General features: G+C 28.6%; 1 protein-coding gene across 1 annotated transcript; it reads right to left on the reverse strand.

The window, feature by feature from the left end:
* Positions 1-1,411: 1,411 nt before the first annotated feature.
* On the reverse strand, positions 1,412-10,293 carry LOC114424576 (glycinol 4-dimethylallyltransferase-like). The gene is made up of 13 exons (XM_028391437.1): positions 10,138-10,293; positions 9,971-10,021; positions 5,454-5,731; positions 5,218-5,301; positions 5,051-5,125; positions 4,702-4,785; positions 4,522-4,611; positions 3,455-3,556; positions 2,811-2,906; positions 2,628-2,699; positions 2,448-2,543; positions 1,980-2,084; positions 1,412-1,588 (listed from the first exon to the last, which is right to left on the reverse strand). Exons 3-13 carry the CDS (start codon positions 5,463-5,465, stop codon positions 1,547-1,549), a joined length of 858 nt encoding a protein of 285 aa, XP_028247238.1. The 5' UTR covers positions 5,466-5,731; positions 9,971-10,021; positions 10,138-10,293; the 3' UTR covers positions 1,412-1,546.
* Positions 10,294-11,790: the final 1,497 nt, after the last annotated feature.

Below are 11,790 nucleotides of genomic sequence, written 5' to 3' on the forward strand. Positions count from 1 at the left end.
CCATAATTTAAATAAACTAGATACTTGTTGTCAAACACAAGTATATCATTTCATATAATCATATTATTTTACAAGGATGATCAAAATTAATTTAAAAATAGTCAATATATAATAAAATAACACAAGTACTTAAAAGCGTATATGTATTTTTTTTACAACAATATATGTATTTGTTTAACTTGTTAAACATAATTTAATTATTTATAGTTATGATTTTTATTTTCCATAGAAAACACCTGTGATCTTTAATAACATTTTTAGCCTAACATTTAGTAAAATATTACTAAAAGTTTTTTACTACATTTAAAGAATGTCGTTAAATATGAATAAATATTACTAATATATTTTGGAGACATTTTATCAGATGCTGTGTATAGATCATGTCACTAAAAGTTTTAGCGATGTGAACTATACAAAATATTTGATAAAATGTCGCGAAAATATATTAGTAATATTTATTTATATTTAGTGACATTTTTAAATATTAGTAAAAGTTTTTTAATAACATTTTTATTTAGTGTTAGTAAAAAAAATGTTGCTAAAAGTCGAATATGTATTAATTGGCGTTTGTCTATAATATATGTCCTTCTTAGATTGCAACAAAAATATCTATTCCTCCTTATAAATTGATTAAATTCGACTAAGGAGTTTATGTTTAAGTTGTTAGCCATCAAAAGTGGGGATGAACGATGACGTATTTACAGCTAGAGCTATCCAGGTGGGAGGATTTCAACCTAACGATGCATTTTTTTACTACCCCGGTCAGTATCCATTATTCACAAATTTACATCCTGAAAGTCTTCCATATTTATTTATTAATTATGAAAAATATTCACCTAAATGTCAGAAAGCAGCACAAGAGGAATCACGATCAGTTTAACCTAAAAATTGCATGACCTTTTTACTTGCCTTTTTTAGTTTTCTTAAAAATATTAATACAATATAAAAATCACCCATACATTGTATGAGTTAAAATACCAGCTATTAAAAAACAACAGTGAAATATACGAGATGATAGAATTGTTTCAAATTGGCACCGAGGATGTTTTGGTAGTAGATTCAAATAATATATTAGAAAAAAACTATTTTTGTGGGAAATATGCTTAGTGGTTCTTATTTGATAGTAAATATTTCATCTTGAATGTTTTTACTAAAGGGCATCGTGCAAGAATCACATTTACTTTCATTATTTTCTTTCTTAAAACACTTAACTTTTTTTTTTGTCTAAAAATTTCTAGTATAACAAGTTGTTCTTATTCCACATATGAAAAAAATGGCTCTAGAAGTCAAGTAAGTATCAATGTAGATACACACAAAATCTCACAAAATTAATATATATATATATATATATATATATATATATATATATATATATATATATATATATATATATATATCTTAAGAATACAAGAATTAATATTTTGGGAAACACATATCTGATATCTCTATAGTTTTTATCTCTTTGATAAATTTTTGATACAAAACATATATTCCTTTTATTTTGTTGTATGTGTCAGGAACATTGTTTTAACCTTCAACGATATCCTTATCTAATTAAAGCCATGAGAAAGAATGCCGCGTACAATAGCTGCAAAGAGAAATAAAAAATTAATAAATTATTATTATGTTCCACTTTGTATGAACAAAGACAAAGAATGTAGTGCAAACAATTTGAAAACAAATGTATATACGTATAAACTGGCAATAATTCACATCTCAATATATACAGATGAAATTAAATCTGCAATATATGATTAAGTGCATCATCTTAGTCATAGAAATTCATGTTCACATAAAATAACTTTAAGTTACCCAATTTACTCCTGTGTTCTGTATTTCAATTGGATTCTTAAGTCAATAGAAACCACAACTTTATATCTCACATGCAATATGGGAAGAATATTTGGAAAGCTATTTCTTTTAAATATAAAACTTGAAATTGGACTCCTTAAATGGAAAACAATTTTTAAGAGAATTACCTTCCAAATGAACATATAGAAGAATCCAGTGGAAGCTTTGTTGTTTAAATCTACGGACTTGGCTTGGTACAAGAGAATTGAAGCAAGAACAACATTTCCCAAACCCTGAAATATTGGAACCAAATAAATTTCAAACTTTACTAGAAAGTTTAAACAAGTTTATATTCACTTTATCAATATTTAAAACAAGTTTAAACAATTTGTGGAAATGGAATACTTATAATAAAAATTGTGTTAATATTGATGTGAAAAATGTATCACGAAAGATAAAACACAAATTTAAATTATATTGTATTATGTTAAAAATAGACCCATAATCCTAATTAAATAAAGAAATAATAAGGCATTTGTTATATATTCTTAGACTTGCTAATTTATATATTCTAACATTTGTTATATATTCTTAAGTGGAAAAAGGATACATCACTTGTAATTGCAACTTAGACATGTAATAAACATATATATTACCGTGACAATTTTAGTATGAAGGTAAGAAGATGATGCTCCTGCCAAGAGGCCAACACCGAAAGCCATTTCAAAAAGGAAAACGCAAATCCAAAATACCTGATAAGAATTAGTTAAGAACAACTAAGGATATACAATAGGGCACAACCAATTATGTTGATATGTTGGATTTGGAATACATACCCGTTTCTGACCTAGGCGTACTGATAAAGAATTGATGCCATGTTCTTTATCTCCTTCAACATCGGGTATATCCTATATAAATCCAATAAAAGGTATTACATTAGGTACACATATTGCACGAAAAGCTTGATAGTGGAAAGAAGAAGGAAAAAACGTGTATTTTGAGAAACTAAAGGCTTTTACCTTAGACAATGCCAAACCCATGGAGTAGAAGGTCATAAATGCAACAACAAAAGTCAATGATCTCGGAAAGCTAATTGGTCTCTTCAACACAACAGTCTGTACATTGTTACATGAATTAGCAATAAAAAAAAGTTTGGCTTCCTTTCATCTTTCTTACTCTAATTACTAGCATGTGGAAAGTTATTAGAAAATATAAAACTTTGTTTAAAAAAAGGAATATAAAAACTTCAAGGATTATATATATATATATATATATATATATATATATATATATATATATATTCTTAGATGATAGCTTGTAGCTTGCATATACAATAGTTTGTAAGTTATTTATAATTAGTTAGTAATAGGCTATTTATTATTCAAGTGAGATAGACATAGTTGACAAATAAATGTACATATTAGACCAAAGCAATGAAAATGGAGTTCATTCTTCTATATATCTACATATTTAGTTTTCTTTTTTTTCAACTTTCTCACTCATATCTCATGATTAAGTTCTAATTGGTGAATTAAATAAATAATCATGAATCCAACGAAATCAACCCTAAAGTTTGGGATAAGGATTTGTTATTAGATAATTACATGCTCGATCACCCATAATTAGAGGTCTATAAAAAGCACAATTAGCTATAGAATAGAACCTGCATGTGATGGAAAAATGAAATTGGCAATGCAAATGCCCATGTAGAAACCATGCACATTGCTGCAACCAATGGGTATCTCTTCCATCTCAGCAGGGGCACCTGAAAAGTTGCAAAACATTGTAATTAAGCAGCATCAAACAAAATATTTTGACATTAATTAGTGTCCATTAGTGTGTTTGTAGAAATGTTCATATTTTGCCTCTATCTTTTAAACAAAAGACCAAAGAAGTTAGCTCAAAATCATAATCTCATCAAGACTTGGTTTTCTTCTCCACTAACCCAGAGCTTCATCTTGGGTTCAATTCATGATGATGATTTTGTGGTTGGAATAATGTTTCTGAAGCTTTTGTCGAAATTTTCAATAGGTTTATCAAATGGATGAATTGGACAACATTTTATTCGGACTATAATGGATGAATTAAAAACAATCCATTAATCTGATTACAATTTATTAAAAAATTATTGAGAAAACCCAACTTGTGTGTAATCCCTTTAATAAAATTTACCCAATCCATCAATTAACCTATTTTTTACGAATGAATGTCTAATCCTATGTAATTTTTAAAAAATTAAATATTTTACATGGATATTTCACCAACATAACGTGTCTCTAATATATCAATATTTTTTTATAATTGAATAACTTTTATATACACACACACATTTTAAATTCCTAATAAATGATGACGTCTTATTAATTTTTTAATATATTTTTAAAAATAAAAATTTATTTTTTTAAAAAACTATTATGAATAAGTCATAAAATTAATATACAAGAAATTATTCTAATTTTTTATTAAATTTTTAAAAAGTCAAATATGAAAAAATTATCTTGCATTGATTTTGATCCATAAGTGTTAACAATATTTTTGATACAATAAAAAAAAAATTCATCTTCCTAGTTGTTATTATTAGCAATGTTATCAAGACGAATTGAAGCCATTACCCCCAAGTCACATGACGACAACTCCAATTGTACGTTACACCATGGAACAATTTTACATACTTATATCTTAAACATTATAAAAGGAAAAAAAGTCTATATGCAATTGAAAATAACTCACATCGATTGAATAAGCAGTCCACGTTGAAGAGATTACTATGAGATTCCATATCAACGGCCAAGAGCCTGTAATCCAAGTAAACCCAACACTCTGGAAAAAAGAATAAAATAATAATTCCCTTTATAATAAAACTCATGTTAAAAAAATATCATTGTAGAAATAGATGATTATTTGTGGCACCAGAGCTAAAAATGATGCAGAAACAATGACACCAGTTTTAAAGGAGAATTGTCCAGATGCTATTGGAAGATGTGGTTTGTTTATCTGCATGAAAACATGTAACATAGATTAGTAATAAGACAAACCATACGGTACTTTTCCATGAAAAGTTTGTTAGCTATAAAAGGTTGCAAGTTTTTTCTTTCATATAAAACGCTATAATTATTAGTCAAGCTTGATCAACCAAAATATAAAAAATAATTTGGTTATCATATTTTTAACGGAATAATACATAAGCCCAAAAGACCTAAAAAAAGTAATTTATGATGCATCGATCTAAGTATTGTTTTGCTAATAGTAAGTCCCATACCTTGTCTATTTCAAGGTCATACAGTTGATTCACACCCGAAAGATAAATTTCAATAAACAACTGAGGTAGCACAGCCTGAAACATTTTAAAAACTCAAAATATTAATGAATTTTAAAGGTATCTTACAATTGGCTATTTAAAGAGAAATACCATATTTGGATTATCACCTGCAACACACCAATAAAAAATGATAGAGATATATCCGATAGTTTTTCCACGGCAAGAAGTGACGAAGAAAATGCGCATAATGTCTGTCCAAAGAAAAATTAAAATGACACATTTAAAACATTAAAATGTTGCTGTTATCGAAAAAATTGTTTGATGCAAATGAATTAAATTAGGTATTGAGCATAACATATGTGGATTATTTTATGAGAGTAATATAAAAGAAGTTTGAACTTACTATGCCAATCATTGTGTATGGATAGGAAAAATAGTAGAAAGCAGCCAAAAGTTTTTTGACAGAGTACAAAATATTCTTAAGATTGGAAGCATGAGGTTCTAAATCAAAAGGCTATTTAGGGACTGCTTTCACAACATATTTTCTATTGCATTTTTGATATGTAGACTCTCCTCCAGTGCATTTGTAATGATGATCCAAACTTGGTTGTTGTAACCTCAAAACATTATATTCAATTTGGTTTTTCCTTTTGTGTTCTGAAGCTTTCGATACACAAGAACCTACAGCACCAAATGTTGGATGTAGTATTAGTGGCCATGCACAACTAAAAAAAATAGATTCTTGTTTTAAAATCACTACAATCAATAATGCTATGATGAAATGATGAATCAGTATAGGATAATCAATTTGAAAATTAAAATAAGAGAAGTCACTAATAAAATTTATTTTATTCAAGAAAACATAAAACATCTGTTAATTTGTTTTTTTCTTTCAAAAATAGAGTAAGGTTCAAAGAGTCATGCACACATAGAAAAATAAATTAATAATGTATGACATTCTTTATAAAAATGTGTCTCTAATTGATCACACAAGACTAAAGGACTTTTTTTTTTAATTACAAGACTTAACAACTTTAGGCATACAGCAAATTACACTCACATTCCATGAGGCTAGCATTTATTACACTCAACCCCACTCCTTTTCTTATCATACACAAGATTTTCTTATTTCTTTTACCATCCATTACATTGTGACTCCTTGACCTACTAATACTATCAAAGATAACAAGAAAAAAGAGAAAGAAGTGAGGATCTAGTGGTGTCGCTGTCACATTCTCGACCCCAATGAAGGTGACATTGTCATACCTGCCAAAACAGTTGTAGAGTAAAGGTTGTCGAGTTAGGTGATCGCATGTGACATGCAGCGATAACATTAATCATTGGTGAGTTCATTACGACACTAGAAGAGGCCATAGACGATGTTGGAGGAGGTGGGGACGGTGAAGTTGTTGTGGTTAGCAAAGACGACAAAGTTGACGAGGGAGATGAGGAGTGAGTTAATGGTGTTTTCGTAGAAGAAACTCGACATGAACTTAGGTTGAAAGCAAACTTACACGAGAGTGAAAAGAGTTCTTAGGACATTTTACAAAAAAATTAACGGTGATTGTTCAGGGGAGACAAAAGAAATGCGAATTTAGTGAAGGAGTATAAGTGTAATAAGTGCTAACCTCAGGAGATGCGAGTGTAATTTGCTCTTAGATATCTTTATTTTACCCCCTTAATAAGATAAAGAAAATGATTTTGATTTCTTCCTATTTTTTGTTTATTACAATTTATTTGTATTTTGAGAAATATAGAAGATTAAAAGAAAATTAGTTTTTTAAACTATATGGAATAATTTTTTAAAATATTATTTTTAGCATGATGAGTCTACTTTTTGCTTCTAAATATATCTTTAGGTGTCTAGAAAATCAAAGTCATAATAATAAAAAAAGGAAAATCAAAGTCACATAGTTTTGAAAATAATATTTTTTTTCTTTGAAAAGTTTGTTTTGAACAGGTTGACTTAAGTTTCGAATCAATTTTCTTTTGTAAATTTTTTTAAAACTTGAAATGAAAATTAGTTTTAAAGTTTGAATATTTTTTTTGGAAAGATTTTTAATGGTTTTAAATTGAGAAAAATATATCCACTTACATACAATTCATGTTAACAAAATTACTACAACATCTAATTATATGTATAAGAAACAAAAGAAACCGTAACATACAAACGACATTAAAGATAACCCTCACAAACTATATAGAAGCGTGAAGCTGAATTTAACAAGCAAAATAGTAAGCAAAAAATTAAAAGGAATAAAATATTTGTATTGTTTAAAAGAAATCAAGCACAAAAATTCCTAAATATTTTCTACGAGGAGTAACTAATTTGAAACAATATTTATACTAAAACGTTAAATAAAATGAAATGGAGGGAATATTAACTTATGCTTAAAATAATTTGGAAAAGTTTTCTTATTTAATTTTTTTACAAATTGATTTTAACTTATGACTAAGTTAATTTTAAAATAAATTTTATTTATTTTACTTTTTTATTTTCATTCTCGTACAAGTAATTATTGAGAAACTCACCTACACAGGCTTTAAAAGTGATTCCTATACTACCAATACATTTCTGTGAGTAAGTGAACGAACGTAAAAGACTGAGATATTTAAGAAGTTAAGTATGAGCCTCTTTAAGAAAAAAAGAAGTAAAAATAAGATCAACTTTTTTCATAAAGCTAAAATAAATTCTCCATTAGTTAACATGTAAAAGTTTTCTTATATAATTGTTTTAAAAAATAAAAGAATATCTACAAATTTAATAACTAATGAGAATTCATTTTAACTTTACGAAAAATTTTATTTCATTTTATTCTTTTTATTTTCTTTTTTTTAAAAGTACTTAACTTACCCAAACAGATCCTATATCTAATAATGCCATCGCATGCACGTTTTCACAGAACTCATCACCAAAATGTGTACACGTCTTGGGTACGGTGCTATACGACCCCATCAATCCTTTTAATCAATAACAATTTTCCTTTTGTTAATTAATTCATGTTATCAAATTAAACTACGCTCGTCATATGCATCCAAAACACATGATTTGTACAAGAAACTGATCAGACCAGGCCAACTACCTCAAATTTTCGTTATGTACATACCATTGCATTTTCCTTTGCACACAAAGACTTGTGAGCGCATTAATTGCAATTGCTTTTTGTATTTTTAGTTTACTAGAGACGCGGACGTACAGATACGGAGAGTAAAGTGTTGACGCCATACCAATATCAATCACAGTCAATATACTCAACTATCCCCAAAAATATTAAATCTGGATCACATGCATTATTATTCCCCTAATATTAATATTAGTAGTAATATATTATGGCAAACTCACATAGTTATACTATTACACAAATTAAGTCAGGAATACATATTTGCTTATATAATCAAATCATGCAAGCTAAAATCCCATGTGTCCTCTTTTCTTGTCATATTTTAACGCACAATTTTAGTAGAATATATTCACAATTTACAACTAAACAAAAAAATATTGGATCATTAATTAGTGGACAAGCATGTAGCTGGAAACATGAAACATTAATAAAACTTGCAAACTCAAGGAAATCAACAAATTCCATGTGAATCGTACGCAGAAAGTAAATAATAAATTCAATTAAAATTTAGTAACTGAATCCCCAGTTCATTAAACCTAAAATTGTTGTATACAGAAGAATTTAAAATAGTCTAGCTCTAGCATTAAGGAGTACGAAAAAAAAATCATGGCTTACAGGTACTTATTCCCTGCCCTCCAGGTCATAGTTTTAATCTGATCAGATAAAAAGGTTTAAGTAGGTCACATTATTTCACCTTCACGTCATCTATTTATATGTTTATCTCTAAACCTAATGAAAAAGAACTACTTTGGTTGTCTTTCCTCTCTCTGTTCAGTGATTTAAATTTTACAGGAAATTTAAAGAGTAAATGAAAATAATGTGAGACAAACATTTTTCATAACCAACAAGCCAAAAATAATTCAGATTCGTTGGGTGCAGCGGGGGTGGGAGTAGGGTGGAGATGAACAAGTCACTGTGTCATGTCCATCATTTCTGTATTATTGATTCTTGTGCTTTCCGTCATAACAAATGGTTAAAAGAAAAATGCCAAAACGAAGAGGACTATAACATTGAATCAATCATATGACAAGCCAACGACGATACACTGGATTTACACAGATGAATATTGGCAAGTTAAAAATGATTACTCTAAAAGTGGGAATTTCATTTATTTAATACACATACAGCGTGTTTGGAAATTCTTTAAGAATGAAAAAATTACATTTAAGAAGTAGAAACTATAACTATTAGCTTCTTAAAATCACTGGCTAACACTCTAACACTAACGCTCATCCAACCCACGGAAACCAAAGTCACAACAAACTAGTCACTAACTACCATCTAGCAAACTATGCAAAATATAATCTTTAACCAGGGTAATGTTCATGCTTGGTTCAACGTAAGAGAAAGAGAGTGGAGACACACGGAGTGTAAGAGACAGAGCGGAGACGAAGAGGAAGAGAGTGCATAGCAAGAGAGTAGAGTATGCAGCGAGAGATTTTAAATCTAAGTTCAACATTAGTTTTAAATAGTTTTGAGTAAAAACCAAAATGTTAACATTGATTTTAAAAAATCAATGTTAACTGAATATTTACAATATTAATTTTTTTTAAAATCGATGTTAAAAGACTGTTAGGAACACTAATTTCTTCAAAATTGATGTTAAAATACTTTTAAGAATATAAATTTTCTAGAAACTAATGTTAATAAAACCCAACTTATTTATAAATATGTAATTAACATTAATTTTTTAAAAATAAATATTTTTTTAGTAGTGTATTATAATAATGATCAATTAAAGGAACATGAAGATCTTCACACAAAAGAAAAAAGGAACAGGAGGATATGTGAGACTTACTTGCATAGTAAATATTTTTGGTGGAATGTTTACTCCGCCAGAGATTTCCACCTACAATAACCAATGGTTCCTCATATTAGTAAGCAAACAATTTTTTAATGAAAAATTGATCAAATATCGAGCCTATGCATGGAAAAGTATGGTGCGAAGAAGACATATATAGGTACCAGTTGTGACTGAATAAGCTTTAGGAGAAGATATAGCAAGCCCTGAATCCATTGAAACTGAACCAATTTTTAACAACACACAAAGCACTTTCTATAGAGAATAACATAAAACACACGTACTCTATAGAGGAAAGGAGAGATTGTAGAGACTAACTAGACTAGACTCGATATAATATACACGTCATTTGATCGATCTACAAATTTATACCCTCCACTGCATGTGATCTGAAGTAATTGCAATATAATATAACTGTCAGAATAATCAAACATGAAAGACTAATCAATTGCAACGTCACTTGAAGCCGCCACGATTAAAAAAAAAAACAAATCATAGTACGTGAAGCCGCCACTGCTGTGTGGCACTATGGGCGGCCGTAATTTTGGCCTTTATGCATGGGGGTGATAACTTGGCACATGCCAACTTAGAGCTGTCAGTGCATTTTCTTTTGTGGAGAGGTTTGAATTGAAAATGAATATGGCTTTAAATAACGCAACTGCGGCACAGGATTCCACCGTCGCATTATAATTGTCGCAACACAATCCTAACTGCGACTGCAATGACAAATGGGGGTTTTCATTTACATGTCTGGGTTAATGTATTATTATTTCATGTGGGAGATAAATAGGGATTAACCAAGGCTTTACTTGACTTGACTCTTGTTATTTTTATTGGTACTTCTAGTTCCTGCTTAATACAATTAGTTGCTGATCTAAATTAAGAAAAAAAAAACGTGAAGCCGCCACGAAAAATAAACCATTGTAGAGCCTAGACTGGATACAGTACATGTGATTTGATTCATCTACAAATTTATATATACATCACCCCAAAGTTGACTAGTGGAGAAAAAATTGTTTTGAATTAATAATTTCTAATTTAATAAATTTTTAAAATAAATAAAATAGTTTATTAACATAAAATTGATATTTCAACACTTTATTTTTTATTTTAATTAACTTATTTTTAATTCATTAAATATTTTATATATTTTTAATTGACTTAAATATGTTTTAGATTCCTAATAAATGATCAATTTTTATTTTTTAAATTTTTTTGTTAAACATATCAACCACTTATATATATCAACAAGATTTGTTTGCAAGATATTAAATCATTATTTAATACATTAAAAAAATATTATAGAGCTAAAACAAAAAGGTCATTTATCGATTAGAAACCTAAAATATATATAAGCCTTTTAATTTTAAAATAAAAATATTTCTTATCCTTTCCCTAATTTTCTAATAATACTCAACAAATATGATGAGCAAAATTCCCTAAATAATTATTTTTCAAACATAACTAGTGTTGTGTGCACTTTAGTGTATTCTTCCTTAGAGATTGCATACATGATGGAGTTGTGACCTCTTGAGCTGAACAAATATCTCTGCTTCTTCTCATCAGTTCATCTGCTCCTTGGACTCTCGCTTAGCTCTTTATCATGGGGGATGTGATTGCCATTCTCTACAATGTCCAATGTATTAATATGGTATGACTCAAAGAAACAATCATCCCCTGCTTCAAGTAGTCATACTTGACACCTTCGAAGGGTGGTGGCTTGTTATAGCTTGTCATGATTCATTTTCCATCTTTATTTTCCCAGGATCTAATTTGTTTCCTCTATAGTGTTAGGTACTAAACCCCAAGAGGTTGAG

The sequence above is a fragment of the Glycine soja genome, chromosome 8 (genome assembly GCF_004193775.1).
Source record: "Glycine soja cultivar W05 chromosome 8, ASM419377v2, whole genome shotgun sequence".
Taxonomy (NCBI): domain Eukaryota; kingdom Viridiplantae; phylum Streptophyta; class Magnoliopsida; order Fabales; family Fabaceae; genus Glycine; species Glycine soja.